General features: G+C 42.0%; 1 protein-coding gene across 1 annotated transcript in view; it reads left to right on the forward strand.

Moving 5' to 3' along the window:
• OBSCN (obscurin, cytoskeletal calmodulin and titin-interacting RhoGEF) overlaps positions 1 to 18,992 on the forward strand; it is a 181,517-nt gene that overhangs the window by 122,408 nt on the left and 40,117 nt on the right. The window contains exons 79-91 of the mRNA XM_077184731.1: positions 46 to 246; positions 582 to 664; positions 1,780 to 1,953; positions 3,598 to 3,757; positions 4,258 to 4,374; positions 5,575 to 5,739; positions 7,320 to 7,478; positions 8,502 to 8,679; positions 10,495 to 10,608; positions 11,459 to 11,626; positions 12,443 to 12,545; positions 13,110 to 13,239; positions 14,307 to 14,412. Of these exons, the coding sequence (XP_077040846.1) occupies positions 46 to 246; positions 582 to 664; positions 1,780 to 1,953; positions 3,598 to 3,757; positions 4,258 to 4,374; positions 5,575 to 5,739; positions 7,320 to 7,478; positions 8,502 to 8,679; positions 10,495 to 10,608; positions 11,459 to 11,626; positions 12,443 to 12,545; positions 13,110 to 13,239; positions 14,307 to 14,412 (1,858 nt within the window). The remainder of the gene's footprint in view (positions 1 to 45; positions 247 to 581; positions 665 to 1,779; positions 1,954 to 3,597; positions 3,758 to 4,257; positions 4,375 to 5,574; positions 5,740 to 7,319; positions 7,479 to 8,501; positions 8,680 to 10,494; positions 10,609 to 11,458; positions 11,627 to 12,442; positions 12,546 to 13,109; positions 13,240 to 14,306; positions 14,413 to 18,992) is intronic.

The raw sequence follows: 18,992 nt of genomic DNA on the forward strand, positions 1-18,992 counted from the left end.
TGAGGGAAATAAGAGCACAAAGTGACTGTAGTTTTGTGCCTGCAGATCTTTGATGTCTACATGGTCACTGCTGACTACGTGCCTGCAGCGCCGGACAAGGAGACCATCACCCTGAAGGAAGGACAATATGTGGAAGTCCTGGATTCAGCTCATCCTCTGAAATGGCTGGTCAGGACTAAACCCACGAAATCGAGTCCCTCTCGACAGGGTTGGGTGTCTCCAGCTTATCTGGACAAGAAATTAAAGGTGACTGATGACATTTGGTTATTTTTCATTTAAAATTTCTTGTTCCTGTTGCAGTTTAGAGCTGCCTCTTTTGCAAGGAGGAGGTTGTTGAACGGGTCTGGAACAAGGCTGTACTTTTTCATGCTTTTATTAGACAATATTTCTGGTCTCTGCAGGGATTTCTGGGTTGGAAAGACCTAAAAACTCTCCAGCACAAAAGAAATTTCACACTGGTTTAGTAATTGTTGGACTAAACAGGACTGTGAACACATGAGAGATATTCCTGAGTATGTATAGACAAAAACACTGTCCACTTCCAAGAATTATTTTAAATTTTTTTTTTCCTAATACTGTAGTTGTCACCAGAGTGGGGAGCAACAGAAATTCCGGAGTTTCCTGGAGAATTTGTTTCTGAAGATGAATACAAAAGGAAGCTAAGGTGAGCTCATGTCACTTGGTATTTGCACCTTTGAATTTTCCTGCCTTTTGAACCACTTGTGTTTTGTGATTGATTTCAGCTTAGGAAAATTCCAGGCAATCGAGATCACAGAATCCTAGAATGGTTTGGGTTGGAAGGGACCTTAAACACCATCTATGGTCAATGAGTCCCATGGACAGGGACACCTTCCACTGGCCACTGCCTGCCTTCCTTCCTTCCTTCCTTCCTTCCTTCCTTCCTTCCTTCCTTCCTTCCTTCCTTCCTTCCTTCCTTCCTTCCTTCCTTCCTTCCTTCCTTCCTTCCTTCCTTCCTTCCTTCCTTCCTTCCTTCCTTCCTTCCTTCCTTCCTTCCTTCCTTCCTTCCTTCCTTCCTTCCTTCCTTCCTCCCTTCCTCCCTTCCTCCCTTCCTCCCTTCCTCCCTTCCTCCCTTCCTCCCTTCCTCCCTTCCTCCCTTCCTCCCTTCCTCCCTCCCTTCCTTCCTCCCTCCCTTCCTTCCTCCCTCCCTCCCTCCCTCCCTCCCTCCATGTGACGCCTTAAGAGGCTACCTAGAAAAGAGGCTAGACAGAGTTAAAGTAATAAAATAGATATTTATTAAAAGGCCTTCAAAGGATACACCTTGGGCAGTACAAGAGCCTGGCCAGGGCTACACTCAAGATGGACCCTGGGTCACAAGTTCTCATACTTTTATAAGTTTTGGTCCATTCATATATTGGGGTTAATTGTCTAATTACAGTTTCAGGTTATGAAATCCTATCCTCCCAAACTGCTCTCCTCAATTCACCATTGTTTGTACTTTTTGGGATTGAAGCTGCAATGGTGTCCTTGGTTCTGGGGCTGGAAAAGGATTGTTTTGTGTGACTGAACTGTGAGGAGAACCTGCTAACACTTTATATGAAGTTCAGAGTTATAGACCAATGCAGTACAGAATCTGGAAAATATGAAAGCTAAAACTTAAGGCACCACATGCATCCATCAATCCCCAGAGGGGATCTTTCAACACACCCCAGGAGTCAGTTCCTCTGATCATAAATCCCTACTTTACAGCCTAAAAGCCTCTCAAGGACAATTGTGATGATTTTTCTGTGATTTCTTTCTGCCTCTCTGTCTCCCCTTCAGTGTTCTCATTCAGGAGCTGTTGATCTCAGAGGAAGATTACATTCAGGATTTGCAATTCCTCCAGACTCATCACCTTAGGTACACTGAGACCTGTCCCAGTGTGCCAGGAGCTGTTGCCAGTCAGAAATCCACCATCTTCAGGAATATTGATGACATTGGTCGCTTCCATTCCAGGTGGGCATTCCCAAGTGCCTTCACTGGAGACCAAAGAGTAGCACTATCATCATTATTATTATTATTATTATTATTATTATTATTATTATTATTATTACTATTACTATTACTATTGTTGTTATTGTTGTTGTTGTCATTATCATTATTATCCTTACTACTATTACTACTGCTATTATTACTTCTATTATTATTACTGGAATAATATTATTCCATATTATTATTATTTCTTACTATTTTTCCTGATGTGGAGTACTGGCAATCCCGAGGTGCAAGGGAATTGATGTTCCTTTCAGGAGGGTAAATGATGGCATGGCTTAAATCCTACCACAGGGTTAGGACTTCCATAATCCCCTTCAAGCCTTCCTGTGTCCAGCTCATTTCTTACTCTTTTAAGTGAATTTAACTGAGAAACAGTGAATTATGTCAAAAAAGCAGCAAGATCTTACAGACACTTCAGCAGTGTCTTCACAGAGATATTAATCCATGTAAAACTGATGTCAGCATCCATGAATTTCAGAAAACCTTCCACTATCCCATGGTGATCCAAGACCTTCTCAACCTAGTCTTGGACTCTTCCAGGGAGCCAGGGGCAGCCACAGCTTCCCTGGGAAATCTGTGCCAGGGCCTCACCACTGTCACAAGGAAGAATTTCTTCCTAATATCCCATCTAACCCAGCCCTCTGTCAGTTTAAAGCCATTCCCCTTGTCCTGTTCTCCTGCCCGTTGTCCAAAGCCCCAGCTGAGAGGAATGGCATTGTGCTGGGTGAAGAGGCACTAAGCACTTTAATCCTAATGTGGCAACATCCCTTATTTCCCCCCATCATTTCTGCTTTGGCTTGAACAGACAGGTGGCTGCTGAGGAAGGCAGCAGCCTCCCTTGAAATGGAAAATGTAAACCCTTTCCCTCTGAATTATTTTAATTTTTGAGATTAAGAGGCCCTCAGGCAAAGATATGGGAATAGGAATAACAGTTATTTACTAGGAAAATTAAAAATACAAATGCAATAGTACAAAAAAGAAAACAAAAAATTGACAGGGTCAGACCATGCCCTGTCCCCTGTGTGTCAGGGGTGGCACAGCCCCATCCCATGGGGGCTCAGCCCTCCTGCAGTGCCAGCTGTGGCTCTGCTGGAGCAGGGATCCTGCACAAGGGGGGAGTTTTCCTCTGCAGCTCCAGGGCTGCTGCAGATGGGCCTGGGCTCCCTCTGGCCATGCAGGGCAGCAGAAGCTGCTCCTCTGGCAATGCACTGGGCAAAGGCTGCTGGGCTGGGCCAGGCTCAGATTGGATCCAGGTAGGAATGCTTGGCTCCTCCCCTGGGCGGAGCATCTCCCCATGGGATGATGGGATTGGCTCAGCCCTGCAGGGACACTCAGTGGCCATGGACAGCAGAGATCTCCTGCAGGGAGGATTGGCTGGGGGAGAGAGAAAGAAAAAACTGCCCCATGGACAGCAGAGAACTGCCCCAGCTCTGACAGATGGCAAATAGAACACCCCCAAACCGTATTTGACAATCCAGGACAATTTCCCCACAATAACCTGTGCTCACCTGACATCTCCTGATTCCCATCCTGGCAGCTGGGGCTGTGTTTTTGGCCTCATTGCAGCCCCTTCTCCTGAGATGTGCTGTGCTCCTGTCCCCACAGCGTGTTCCTGAGGAGCCTGCAGGGCTGTGACACTGATGATGACGTGGCCATGTGCTTCATCAAGCACGAAGCAGAGTTCAACAGGTACATCCAGTACCTGGTGGGAAGGGTCCAGGCAGAGTCCATTGTTGTCAGCAAAGCTGTCCAGGATTTCTACAAGGTAAGGCAGGACCCAAAGCACACGTGGGAAATTCATCCTGTAACCCACTGCATCGAGAAGTGTCATTATTTATCATAAATGTGACCCTCAAAAGCATTTGTAGTGTCTTTTGCTAAATATAACAGCAAAAATTTATTAACTTAAAATTAATTCATACTAATGATTTTAAAATTATTAGTTTAAAATATTAAAAATTATTAAAACTTATGATTTTTCGTTCACTTCCTAGCTTTTTCTTGTAAGTGTGTCCAATATGGGAATATATTTACATGTTCTTGTGCATTTATTAATATTATAAAGATTATACAGACATGAACATGGCAGTGTTTATATAATGGTAATTAAGGGACATTTTAAAGGTCACCACATTACAAGACCAAGAGAACCACATAAATCATAAATATAGATCAGCAAATCTTGTTTCTCTGCTCCAGCTGCTCAGGATTTTTTCTACTGCTCTTTATAACAAGCTTTCCTTGTTATTCCATGTATTTTTTCAGAGATACACAGATGAATATTTAACTAATGAAGATCCCTCACAGCCACTTATCCCACCACTGCAGCACTACCTGGAAAAACCCATAAACAGGATCCAGCAGTACCAGACAATAATTAAGGTAAAGAGATGTTGTTAGAGGTTTATGTTCTGCTCTGTGGAGCTTGTGCAGAAAATTATTATTTTTTTTAATTTCCTATTTCTTGTCTTCCTTCTGATAAAACTATGATTGAAAACTGCTTGAATAAATAAGAGATTGATCATCACCAGTGGTGGTGTTCTCTAAATAGTTTTGTAAATGCAAATCCAGGTGGAGGTTCACAGAATCCAACCCCATAAAGTTCAGTGAGCTTTATCCTTAAAGATATGAAAAAATATGATATAATAATATATTAGTATATATTATATTACTATATATTATATTGGATGACAGGTATAAATTTGCTTCAAACTCAGCAACATTTATGTTACAAAAATAAGCAGTTTCCAGGTCTAAGATAATGACTTACCACTTCTTTTTCTTATGTTTTACACTGATATTATAGTAAGATGAAATTCTTGTTTTCTGAAAAGATTTGCCCCATTCTACCACCCTGAAATATTTTGTCTTTCAGGATTGCATCTGTCCTACTGTCTTAGACCATAAGCAAACATTTCAGAGCAGCATTTTAAACAGTATTTTAATGGGAACTAGCACTGGGATGCTGAGGAAGAAAATAATCATGGCAAAATATTTGCGTATTCTAGTGTTGTATAAAGGAACAGTTTGAACTGTTTCTACTTTTGAACACAATTTGCACACAAACACCAACATTTTTAAGGGTCTCTTGGAGGAGAAAAGGCATTTTCCATGCCTTCATTGCTGAAAGAGAGGAACAGGAACAAATGTGGGAAGAACAGGGAAAATGCCATTTCACATTTTTCCAGCCTCTCTTTTTATTTATCTAATGTTGACTCAGCACACGAATTCCTTGTTCTCTGCTATTTTGAGGGTAAGCAAAAGAGAAATGCAATGGGTGCATTTAGGATCACTTTGGAATTTTTGGTTTTCAACCACCAAAGCCTATCTGGTGTTTGTTTCAACTTTATCTTTGCTTAATATCAACTGATGTCAGGAAAAGCCAGACTGGTTAGTCTTTAATACTGCTGAGTAGGTAGGAAAGAAAAGACTTTGTTATCTAAGCAGTTTGTGGTGAAAAAAATGGCATAAAAGTTGCTGAGATGAAAGAGACAGAGCAGGTATTGAGAAAATCTTTGGCTCTGAAGGAACTGCTTATTTCCTCTCTGATTATCCACTAATTTTTTCTTCATTTATCTGCAGGAATTAATCCGAAACAAGGCCAGGAACAGCCAGAACTGCACTTTGCTGGAGCAGGCCTATGCCATTGTGTCTGCCCTCACCAGAAGAGCAGAGAACAACCTGCACGTCTCACTCATTGAGAATTACCCAGGGACTCTGGAGAGCCTTGGGGAGCCCATCCGCCAGGTAACTGCAATGTCCCATCACTGCTGGCTCCATGGCTGCCTTCCCAGGTTCTAAGGAGCCCTAATTAATTCTTGGAAGAAAATCCTTTAGAATTTATTTATTGTTATTGTTGTTATTATTATTTTTTTATTATGTACTACAAAATCAAATTAAAATATTATAATTAATTATTATGTTAATTATTATATCTCATCATGATGTCAATACATTACTATGGTATTACTATAATAATATTGCAATATTATTAATGCATAATTATATATAAGTTATTATAATTTTTCTATATTATTATATATTATTAAGTTATTATATATTATATTTATATATAGAAATATAAAAATATATTACATACTATATTATATTATATATTTTATATATATATAGTTATTATGGTATTTATTATATCTCATTACTATATCAATATATTACCATATTATTGCTATATTAATAGTGTAATGATATCAATATATAATTATGTATTGGTTATTATATTTGCTATATAATTAATTATTATGTATTATTAAATTGATACATAATATATAGTATATTTATATAAAAATATATTACATTACATTACATTTTATTATATTATTGAATTATATCTGAAAGAGTATTTCACTTACTGCTGTCCAAAAATGGATGTTCTGGCTCCACTAACGTTTGAAATACCAGAGCATGGATATTTATGGAATAATTCACACATAATGCAGTTATTTGCCTTTTTTAACCTGCTCATCAAGCAGAAATAAAATTGTTCTGGGCCCCTACATGATCTACAAGGGTTTTAACTCTTTATTGGGAAGCGACATGGGGCAGCTCCTGAAGTTACTGGCCTCAACAGACCCATGTGCTCCCCCAGGTTTCCCATGAACCAGATGTGTGGCTTTTTAGGTGCCCCAGCTATTAGGGCACTTTAGTCTAGGACCTCCAATATCCTCACTCAAATTCCTGTTTCTTTATAGATTTACTGTGTTCTACCAGGCAAGTAATTTATTCTGTCTTCATCCAGTGTTTTCCATGGGAATCACAGTGTATTGCTGAGTGGAGTTGTAAGGCTAAATTACAGTGACACTGTGGTGGGCATTCACCTCTCCACATTTAGGCATCCAAAAATTGTCCAGTCACACCCTTCGAGTGTTTACTTCTCCCTAGAGATGCCAGGGGAAACCCATGTCACTAATTGAGCTGTCTGTGTCTGAAGCTGTGTGAAATTAATGTCCTGCTCTGGTGAAGGTGACGAAATCATCATATAAAGTGTCTGCATAACATACAAAATATAATTTTCCTTTAATATTTCCAAGACTGTTTCTACCTGACAAGGGCTGTCTATTTTTCTGGCACCAAATAATACCATTTAAATATCAATGTAATGACAACCACTGGCTGTGCCTGATGAGTCACCTTTAGCATTAGAAACCATCTGCTGTGCTTTAATAAACCAGAGATACATCAGAAATGATATATCAGATGATGCAACAGAAAACATTTATTATTTGGACACTGAAAAATGATGGTGAGTCATAACTCTGGTAATTATTCCAGATGTATCACTGTGTGCTCTTCCTTCTTTTTCCTATCAGGGCCACTTCATTGTGTGGGAAGGAGCTCCAGGAGCTCGAATGGCGTGGAAAGGACACAAAAGACATGTTTTCCTCTTCAAAAATTATATTGTGATCTGCAAACCAAAGCGAGACACAAAGACTGACACCTACAGCTACATCTTCAAGAACATCATGAAGGTCTGATAACTTGAACCTCACATAAAGCATTTCTCTGTCAATTAGAACTTCACTTTTATATCCAGCTTGAACATTCTTCTAATCCTTCTGAGCTATTCCTGTGCTTCAGAAAGTGTTTGAGGCACATGTAGAATCTACATTTATCCCAAAATATCAATTTTACACATGTCAGAAACCATCAGGGTGGACTTCTACCATGCAGCAAGGAGATTACAAGTACAAGCATTTATTTATTTCTGTTCCCTCATTTAATTAACAGCATAAATATATTATAATGATATGGATTTTGCTGCCTACAATATTTTCTTGCATTTGTAAATCTCTGGTTTTGATAATCTGTAATACTGGGAGTAAATTAGAAGGCATCTTATTTGCTAAATTCTGTTGGGTTTTCTCTGCTGATTATGTCCTTTCCAATTGGTCCTTACCAATTCCTGTTCAGAAATGGAAAAATTCAGAGCATTTGACCCACTCATCTTCAGACATTCAGCATTAAAACTGCCAGAAATTGAGGAAATTGTTTTCACAAGGCAGGAGATGCTCAACTCCAATAAAAGCCAGCCAACCAACCAAAACAACCATGGAGCTCTTGACCAACCCCGCCAGGACTTTCTGAAAGTCCTCATCAATATTCATAGGCAGATTTTCTTTTCCAAGATAAATAAAATGGAAGCATTTCCATGCTTTGTCCAGAGACTGCCTATTCTCTATTTTTTTCCATGTTGCCTTGGCACAGCCCTTCAGGCCCAGTGTGTTCCACCCTTGGGATAACTTTTAATGCTGGACATTGTTTTCCTGAACAACTAACACCAGGAAAATGTCAGTTTGGTAACCAGAAAGTCATATATAGCAGGGAAAATAACTCTTACGGTAGCTCTGATTGCTCTTCATCCAAAGCCAGGTTGCCTTGCTCACGCAATCCAAAAAATCTTTGAAGAAAGCACAAATTACCCCTTTTTGCTGTTGGGAATTGTTAAAAAACACAGGATTTGTGGTGAATTTCTTGCCCCTTCTGTCACTCAGCTGAACAACATAGATGTGAACGACCTGGTGGAAGGGGATGACCGGGCCTTTGAGATCTGGCACGAGCGGGAGGACTTGGTGCGCAAGTACCTGCTGCAGGCACGGACCGTGAACATCAAGAACTCCTGGGTGAAGGAGATCTTGGGCATCCAGCAGAGGATCAGCGAGCCCATCTGGAGTAAGTGTGGCACCAGACAACCCAAATCTCATGGGTTTTCTTCTTGGGTGGTCTCCTTGACTCTCCTAGGTTCACCAGACAACCCAAACCTCACGGGTTTTCTTCTTGGATGGTCGCCTTGGTTTGGTGCCTTGTGCAGGCTGACCTAGAACAGAGGCTGGACAGAGCTAAAGAATAAAGCAGGGATTTATTAAAAGGATCTCCTCCATGGATGCACCTTGGGCAGCACAAGAGCCCAGCCAGGGCTGCACCCAAGATGAACCAAAATGGCCCCAAAATGCACCAGCGCTCCCGGGCTCTCTCCCTGGGATCAGTTCTGCTCCATTTGCATCTTGCAGTTCATTGTCCCATCCCAGCTTTAGCCCCTGCAGTCCCACCCTGCTTGTTTTTCTCTCTCCAGCCCACGGGGTTTGTGCTCTTGGGCTGAGATTTGGATCATTTGTCCTTGGTGCCCAGCTGGAGCAGGAATTGTTTTGTCTCCCTGCTCTGTGCACAGAGCTCAGCATGCCCTGATGTGAAGCTCAGACCCACACACTAAAGCAGCACAGAATCTGAAAATATAAAAGCCAAAACCTGAGGCATCAGGTTTAGGAAATTACAGAAGAGGGAGAGATGCTGTTTATGGTCATTAAATGTGGGAGCAGGTCCAGGGAGGGGGATTCTGCCCCTCTGCTCTGCTCTTGTGGGATCCTGCCTGCAGTGCTCTGTGCATCTGTCAGGTCTCCAAAATAAAATGGACATGGAGCTGCTGCAGTGAGTGCAGAAGAGGCCTAAAAGATAATCTGAGGGTTGAAACACCTCTCCTGGAGGAGAGGCAGGGAGAGTTGGTGTTGTACCCTGATCCAGAGTCCTACACACCCCAGTACAAATGACCCTGTGCCTTCACTGGGTTCCAGACCCTTTGCTCGACTCCTGGCTTACACTGCTCTATCTTTTTACCTGTGTTTGCTTTGGAATTTTGTCTGGTCATTAATGTTGCATCAGTCTCAGTGTCATTTGAGATTCCACAAATTTTTAATCCACAAAATATATCAGTAAGAATATTAAATTTTTATTTTCCAGGCATCAGCTACAAATGGTTTCCACTATAGTCTAAGGATATTTGGCATCTTAAAATGCCAGAACAGCATTGGATTTAGTCCATATTCACTGAAAATAAGTCTGGGCACTGCATTTCTGTGCCTTTAATACAGTGTTTTAGTGAGGAAGACTATCAGAACAATTTTGCATGGTTTCATATGGTAGCAATGGGTTAAAATAAATGTCACTTAATAAAGGAACAAGTTGCCCAAATTTGTGGCTTCCCCATCTCTGGAAGTGTGCAAGGCCAGGCTGGATGGGGCTTGGAGCAGCTTGGGACAGTGGAAGGTGTCCTTGCCCATGGCAGGGGTGGGAATGCAATGATCTTTACGGTCTTTTCCAACACAAACCACTCTATAATTCTATGATTCAATGAAAGCATAGATTTTATTGTAAGGACATCAGCAGAATACTGGTTTGGATACCCAGGCTGCATTTTATTTGAAGAATTGCCTTAACAGTGACAGATGTGTGGTGTCCGAATAATGGATGTGCTTTTTAAAATCATGGTCTAAAATAATTCCAGATCAGCAAAAAATTCCCTTTTTTTCATATGGTCTAACTTTATAGCCAACAACAGACATGTTAAGTCTTGAGCTGCTAAAATTTCCTGTTCAGTTTTTTCCATTCTGAACCTCACAGATTTGCAAAAAATATTCTTATCTCCCTTAGCAGCAGCCATGCCGTGGACAGAGCCCCTTCCTCCAGACTAACACAATTCCTCTGGTATTTCAGTCCCTCCAGACTTTGAGGAAGAGCTGGCAGACTGCACAGCTGAGCTGGGAGAGACAGTCAAGCTGGCCTGCAAGGTGACAGGAGCTCCCAAGCCATCCGTCAGCTGGTACAAAGGTATGAGCAGCAGGGCATGAAATGCACCCTCCAGATGTGCTCCCTGTCCATATTGCTGTGGTAGCTGGGCAGTGGGTTGATGCCTTAAGGGGCTGGGACAGAGGTTAGACAGAGCTAAGGGGAATAAAGTGGAGATTTATTGAGGAGCCTTCAAAGGCAACGCCCTGGCAGTACCCAGATGGCTCCAAGAGGAAGACAAAGAGGGCTTGGTCGTGAGATCTCCCATTTTTATAAGTTTTAGTCCATTTGCATATAGGAGTTAACTGTCCAATTCATGGCTTTAAATTATGAAGTTTCATCCTCCTTGCTTGCTTGTCCCCCCTCTTCTTTTCATGTTGTTCATGCTTTGGGCCTGAAGTTTGAAGAGATTGTCCTTGAGTCTCCAGCTAGAATAGGATTGTTTTGTCTTCCTCACCCTGTGAAAAGATCCCAGTAATACCTAATACAAAGATAAAAGCTGCACATCAACACAGAAAGAAAAACTTAAAACCTAAGGTATCAGGTAATCCAAGAGCTGATCCTCTAGAGATGCTCAAGTCTAGAGATTGTGTTTTTGGGCATTTTGGGCGTGCTCCTTTGGCTGGAAAAGCAGAATTATGACTGCACAGAATGTACTCTGGGGCAATTTCACTTTTAAATGAGGAGTGGTGATGTATGAGGTCCTTCAACAGTACTGTGCCCTGGATGATGTTTTATTGAGAGCTGGATGAAGAGGAAGAGCTGATTCCTCAACTACCAACACCAGCTGCAATAACACAGCTCTCAGCCCTCCCAGGACGAAAAACTGGATGAAATTCCTAAGGAGGAAACTCTGAGCAAGCTATTTTAAAAGGAATAATTTCCCTTTCAGATGGAAAGCCCGTGGAGGTGGATCCCCACCACATTATCATAGAAGATCCTGATGGTTCCTGCACGCTGATCTTGGACAACCTGACAGGGGCTGACACAGGACAGTACATGTGCTTTGCTTCCAGTCCTGCTGGGAATGCCAGCACCTTGGGAAAGATCCTTGTTCAAGGTAATGTCCTGCACAGATGCAGTATTTTAAAGGTGTCTGCTAGGAAATACCTTAAACTTGTACCAGCCATGGTGTGACCAGCAGGAGCAGGGCAGTGACTGCCCCCTGTGCTGGCTTGGGGTCAGTTTTGAGATTGCCATGATCAGAAAGGCATTGAGGGGCTGGAGCATGTCCAGGGGAGGGAGCAGAGCTGGGGAAGGGGCTGGAGGACAAGAAGGGAGCTGTGGGAGCTCAGCCTGGAGAAAAGGGGGCTCAGGGGGGACCTTGTGGCTCTGCACAGCTCCTGACAGGAGGGGACAGCCGGGACGGATTTGGGATCTTATCCCAGGGGACAGGGACAGGAGCAGAGGGAACGGCCTCAGGCTGGGCCAGGGGAGGTTTAGATTGGAGATCAGGGAAAATTTTCTCACCAAAAGTGTTGTCAATCACCAGAACAATCTTCTCAAGGAACTGGTGGAGTCACCATCCCTGGAAGAGCTCAGAAAACATTTAGATGTGGCACCTGGGGACGTGGTTGGCTGTTGGCCTTAGCAGTGTTAATGGTTGGACTCCATGACCCCAGAGGTCTTTTTCAACCTAAATGATTCCATGTTTCTATGATGTTACAAATATTAAGGCATTCCAGAGGTTCTATACAACATATACTGGATAATATATGTTAAAAAATTATGTACAGGTGAAGGCAGCTGTTTTTAGGTCAAAAAATTTGGTCTTTAGTATCCTTTATACCCTGTGAGGATTACCTGGTCAGGGACATGCCCTTCCTATCTGTTCATATTTCCAGCTACCAGTCACATTTACCTTTGCTTTTTGCAGTGCCCCCACGGTTTGTGAACAAGGTCAGAAATGCTTATCTTGTCGAGGGTGAAGATGTCCAGTTCACCTGCACTGTGGAAGGAGCACCCAGGCCTCAGATCAGGTCAGTCCTTCAGCTCACATGGGAACAAATCCTGGTTTCCCTTTTGCATAGTCAGAAAAGTCATTTTGTGTTTATGACCCTTTCTTTACTGTGTCTTCCATCTTAACACCATTCCAATGCTGGGTCTTCATTATCAAGACATTCCTGAGATTTTTAGCAGTTAATTCTAGCTAGAATTTGAAAAGCAATACCTGCAGATAGACCCTGAGGAGGACCCTGTCCAATCTAAAGCCCTGGAAAACATTTTATCATTGTTTATCCTCCCTGCCTTGGACCTGACTTGATTTTATCAGGTATTCAGACAAAGAGCTCAGCAAATCCTGTCTTGTCATCATTTAAAGCCCTTTTCCAGCACTGACTGAGGAGATATCTCAGGAAGAACCTCATAAATGTGTGCAGGTTCATACCCAGCTGTGATCTACCCACCTGCAGCCTCCCTTCCAGGATCCAAATGTTTGTCTAAGGACCAACTCCAGAGTTGTTTGATGGATGGATCAGTGATCTTGGGGACCTCTTGGTGCTGCATAATTTTTCCTGGCTTATGCTCCACGTTTTCCCACTCAGGTGGTACAAGGATGGGGTGCTGCTGAAGGACACCAGTAAATACCAGACTTTTAGTGAACCACGGAGTGGCATCGCAGTCCTGGTGGTCAAGAACCCTTCCAATGAAGACATGGGGCACTATGAATGTGAGGTAAGTGCAGAGAGATTTAAATATCTGTCATCTGAAATGATACAGGCAGGAGAATTCATTTTACTGGCAGAGACCCATGGCTGAGGAATTGCTCATAAGATGAGCTCATAATATGAGCTCTTATTCTTGCTCATAAGAATATTATAGATAGACTTTAGCTAGATCTGGATTGTGAATATCCAAAAGTTCCAGAATATTCTGATCTGACAGTTTGTTGGTACAAGTAAGAATTGATGGAGCTTGTTCTGGAGCTTAAACTCAGATCTCTAGAGGAAGCTCTTAAAAAATTTGTGACCATTCTGATGTGATATTTTGTTTCTGGATTGTCTTTAAATTATGACTAAGAAACCCTCCAGAGCCAAAAGAAAGAAATCAAGTCAAAATAGAAGGATAAAGCACTGAAATTCCTGTTTTGTTTAGCAAAGATACATGGAAGTAGCTGATAAATTTTTAAAAATGTAAGATATTTTATCTAAATTAGTCATAGTCTATGCATTCATTGTAATAAAACAGTAATCAGTTCTGAGGGCTTGCCAATAAAAAAATGGTGTTGGTTTAGGAAATTGCTCCATGGTAAATGGTTCAGCTCACAGAAATATTTAGGAAGTTTGATATACTTTAAAGAATTCCACTGGAATTTTAGCAAAACCAATCCACCCTGCATTTGCCATAGACTAAGATCCTAAGGTCCAGTATTCTCTTGGTTAAGTAAAACTCAGTAACTATAGAATGATTAAAAAAAAATTCTTTTTATGGCCACCTAAGTGTGTGTGCAGCAGGAATCTGGGCCTGTTGGTAGAGACCAGGCTGCAGAGCAAACACCCAGTGATTAAGTAAATAAGTTTGCAGATGTGCTGTAACTTGTCTCTGTGAATAATTTTTGTTGAAGACCACAAACTCCATCGAGCACCAAAGCATCCCTTCAAACTTCAGCTCGGCACTGTTCTCACACCTTCACCCATTTCTGCCAGCACTGAATTTCCAAGGGTAGCACAGGCAGGGTTTTATCATGACAAAAAAACCCAAACCATGCTGTGTTTCACATGGCACTGCACCGTTCTCTCCAGCTGATGAACAGATTAGGGTCTGCCAAGAGTGGAGCAGAGCTTTACCACCACAGCGCCGCAGCCCTGACCCAGGAGAGGAGAGGAGACCAAGCCATCACCATTGAAGGTACGACCCTTGCCCAGCTCTGTACGTACACCAGCCCTAAAAACAACAAAATTCCAGTATTTTTTGCCATCTTACCCACGTTGGTTGTCAGTGTCCATGTATCTGTACGTCTTCTGGAGATGTGCATGGGCACAGGGCGGCTCGGCTCTGTGCCCATCATCATCTGTTGATTTCCAAGCCTGGCAAATCAACTTCATATAATGTGAATGCATTATATGGAAAAGGAGGAGCAGATGAAGGGTTTGTCACGCCACCAATAGTGCAGAAAGAAATGTTGTATGTTGTTGGAAAACTTGGAAATGTGTGTCAGCCTGGCAGAAATGTTACAGGGGCCACTGAGTAAAGGTGGAGGTGTGTTGGGATTGTTCCTGAAATACCACTGAAGGACATGGGGAGTGACTGGGAAAGCAGAACTGACAGCAGTGTGTCCTGAGCAATGATTAGTTCATCCATTATTTAGGACTGTCCAGGGATAGCCATAGAGTCTGTTCCTTTTTTTCCTGCCAGTTTCACCTGGATTGGTAGGGCGATAAGAATTGATTTTACACCTGTCCAAAAACGCATCTTTCTTCACAACTTTTACTCATTACTGCCTAAAGTTCCAGGGATTACTGCCTATCCCAGGGATTTCCACACAGAGTGTGTCAGTGCTTGCTGCAACCCCAGCACAGCCCAGTTTAAATCCATGGCTGCATCTCCCTAGGGAGCATTTCCTGGCATAGGGAATTGGTTCTTTGGACATCTTAATAATGTCCTTATGTGGCTGAGTGTGAACCAGCCAGTCCTGTCTCTCTTGAACAGCTCAGGAGGTGATACAGCCAAGGGGCCACCTTTAAAAGATAAGGGACAGATTTGGAGGGCAAGAGAGGGGACTGGGATAGGCACAGGCCTTTCCCTGCCAGCAAACCTTGGTTTCACAGGCTTCTGTGGAGGCATGGTCAACAAAAGCCAGAGTTTTACCAACAGCTCTAGGACCTTCTGTCCTCAGCTTTGGTGTTCCCACACTGTCTTGTGATAATAACAGGAGTTCAAGTGTGTTGAACCCAGCTCAAGGGCACAGTTGACATTATCAACTTCCATTAAGAGGCAACATTCTGACTCATGAAGCTGCTGGGCAGAAAATACTGGAGTCTGGAAAAATATTCAGGGATAAATGATCCTCTACTCATATTTTTTCATCATTTTCTACAGTCCTCTGCTGTTGGCCCTGTTTGAGACAGGGCCCTGGTCTGGCTGGACCTTTGGGCCAGCCCTCTGTAGACACAAATGTTGTGCTATTACATTAAGAGGATTCATCCACAATAAATTATTTAGATTAGCATCCTGATCTTTGAACTTTCTTGGCTTCATTTTAAAACATGTTTTCCTTTTAGTTCTTTCCCAGAGTCCCATCAAAAAGCATTACAGGGAGGATGGTGTAAGTGTAAAAACAGTAGAATTTTTTCAGCCAAATAAACCTTCAAGTACTTGAATTCTTTGTCTTTTCTATGCCCCAAAGAGAGAAAAATAAGTTATGTGCAGGATGTAGAGGAACACAAATAAATCTCTGTCAGGGTGCTGTATCTTGATGAAGTTCACTTCAGGCAGATGTTATAAAGCAAACAAGGGTTGTATAAAATTTTAGGAGCACTTTCAGCTCTGGGCGTTGCAAATGTGTATGTTCAGCCCTAAATTTCTCATCTGCTGTTATTCCTGTAGTCATAAACAAAAACAAAATAATCATTGTGAGCTTGGTTACAGAAATATAATTGGAGTTTGCCTGGAAGCTTCAGAAACGTCATGAAATACATTTGTTCTGTGATGTGTGCAATTGCTTGAACTCGGTAATAGGGAAGAAAATAGATCCCTGAGTCATCTCCAGGGTGAAACAGAGGGAGAGCTGCTTCAGGCCAGTGGAGAAAATAGGCTCATCCATGGAGCAAGAGGATTGTTGGGAGGAGAATGGCACCAGGGATGAATTTGGCATAATGCACTTGACTGAGGAGGGAACTCGTTGCTTTCTTGAGAATCAGTAACCAGCCTTGATCTGCCTGGGGAAAAATCAGGTTCATCTGGCAAAGACCTGGATCATGGTGGATCTCATGAAGGCTCTTTCCATCCTCCCAATCCTTCCTATCTGTGAACATGGGATCACTTGTAGCTTCACCAAGAGGACAACATTACTGCTCTCACAACAGGAAATAGATACCATGTCTGCTTCCTGGCTCACTGCACCCTGGGTCTGAGTTTTACCTGATTTATCTCTGTTCCTGTGAAATCACCACTGTCTGGGTCTCATGAGGCACCCAATGGGCAACTATTTTAGTTTTTATCCTCCTGCCTTTCTGTACTGTTTATTCTGCTGAACCAAACCCATGGTTTGGGATACCATTAGTCCAGTGGTTTATGAGCCCCTGACCTGCAGCTGGTGATGGTCCGCAGTCCAAGACCATGGGTATCAAAACCAAAATTCTTTGGTTTAAATTCACATTATGGGGGTCTGCAGGTCCCTTGGATGGACCAAATCCAAAAAGGATGGAAACCACTGGACTAAGGGATCCCTTGTGAGCTGAGATCTGCCTTCAGCCACACCTGGTCGCTGGACTGAAGTCAATGGAGGGTTGCTTTAAAAAATCCTTTTTCTGTGGTTATTGGAAGAATTTGAGACACTTTAAAAAAGTGTAGCTGAAAGAAGATCCTTCTCTTTGACTTCCAGTTGACTGTGTCTGCTTTGCACCTTGCTGCTTAACCTGCACACAGCACACCTGGGCTGATGTGCTCTGGCATGTTCTGGTGTGATTTATCCATCCAGGCTCACTAACTTGATTATTTGTCAAGAAAAGCAAAGCCCAGTGCCTTGGAAAGGTGCTGCATTTCCATATGGATGGGCAGGTCAGGACCTAGAACGAATACAAGGGGAGGAGTCAGGTACAGGAGTGGAGACAAAGCCAAAAATAAAAATTCCCAAAGCAGCTACAGCCAGGCAACAATAATTCCTTCACAACTTTTAGATTTCATGCAGAGCCTTGGGCAGGTTCTTTGGTTGCCTTGTAGCAGCACCTTGTTAAAAATCACCAAAATACTTCTGAAGTTCTCACAAGGAAGATTTAAAACTCAGAGGAGCCTCAGATCTCTCAGTGTTACTGAAGAAATAGGGCACAGGATTTTGCCCCCTGTGGGATGTTCCCTGATTAGGGTATTTACCTTGTTATTTTTATTCTCTTATCACCATGGTTTAGTCTCATTTTTGGCCAGGCCAGAGGGTTTCCAGTGCAAATTCAGGAGAGCCCCATCTGCCTTTGCAACCATGTCCGTCACTGCAGGAGTGGAGCCTTTTGGTTGTTTGGGCTTGGGGGTTTTTGTTCCTTTGTTTAGGTTTTCGTGGGGTATTTTTGATAGAGATCCTATTTATATAATTTTAAAAACTCTTATATTGATGAGTTGAGCCACCAGCCTTGTAGAGATTTCAGAGATCTGTGGATGTGGAACTTGGGACAGGGTTTAAGGTGGCGGTGCTGGCAGTTGGATTCAATGATCTTAAGGGTCTTTTCCAACCTCAATGATTGCAAGAATTGCTCATTTTAGGATTAGTTTTAGCAGTTTTTGTCAGGTTTTGCAGATTAGCCTCCAAGTGTAGCAGAAGGAGGTGAAAACAGAGCAGTGCTCTTCTGGTTCATGCCAGCAGCATGAACTGAGCAGCAAAAATAGGTTTAAGCTTCTGTGAGTGGAGAAAAGAGACTTAAAAATTGTAATAAAGGCCACAAATAACCTTCCATCCATCCATCCATCCATCCATCCATCCATCCATCCATCCATCCATCCATCCATCCATCCATCCATAGCAAGGAGAACTCACTTATCCTCAGTGTTCCATCACTTGTAAGCCAATGTTTTAATCTATTAACCAAAGAGATGTCTGGGCTGTCCCTAATGCTTACAGCTTTTAACCTGCTTATCAGGGGCTCCTGCTTTGCAAAGCTGTTCGCCTAAAATGCTCTTGAAAAGTTGAAATGATAAATCCTAAAAAATGCTAAAAATGGATGCAGAATATTTTCCTCTCGGGGAAAAACAACAGGAAAAAAACGAACAAAAAACCAAAACCAAACAAACAAAAAACCAAAACAACAACTACAAAAAAGAAAACCAAAAAGAAAGAAAAGAAACCCAAATTCTCTCATCCTACTTTCGTGTGGTTCTATCCTTCAATATAGGATTGCTCAAATCCTCCCTCACACCTTGGACAGCACATATACAATTTATTAAATGCCATTTTCAGCTTTCTTATCCCAGGCCTGCTGAATTTTTGAATATTGAATCTCTTTGACATCCACCACAAATAGAAATATCACAGTTGGTGTCATTTGGGAGGACTTCAAAACAGACATTCATAGAGCAACCATTAAAGAGACATTTTGTTATAGACACTGTGAAATTTCATTAAATTTATTCAACTATTTAGTTTATATTACTTAATTCTCATCTAAATACATTGTTGCTAAAATAATTGTAGAAAGCACCTATTATCAGGTGTATGATCCAAGTAATTAAAACATTTCCATCAGAACTTCAGTATTTTTACTCATATACTCAGTGCATATGAA

This window comes from Agelaius phoeniceus, chromosome 1 (assembly GCF_051311805.1).
Source record: "Agelaius phoeniceus isolate bAgePho1 chromosome 1, bAgePho1.hap1, whole genome shotgun sequence".
NCBI classification, from domain to species: domain Eukaryota; kingdom Metazoa; phylum Chordata; class Aves; order Passeriformes; family Icteridae; genus Agelaius; species Agelaius phoeniceus.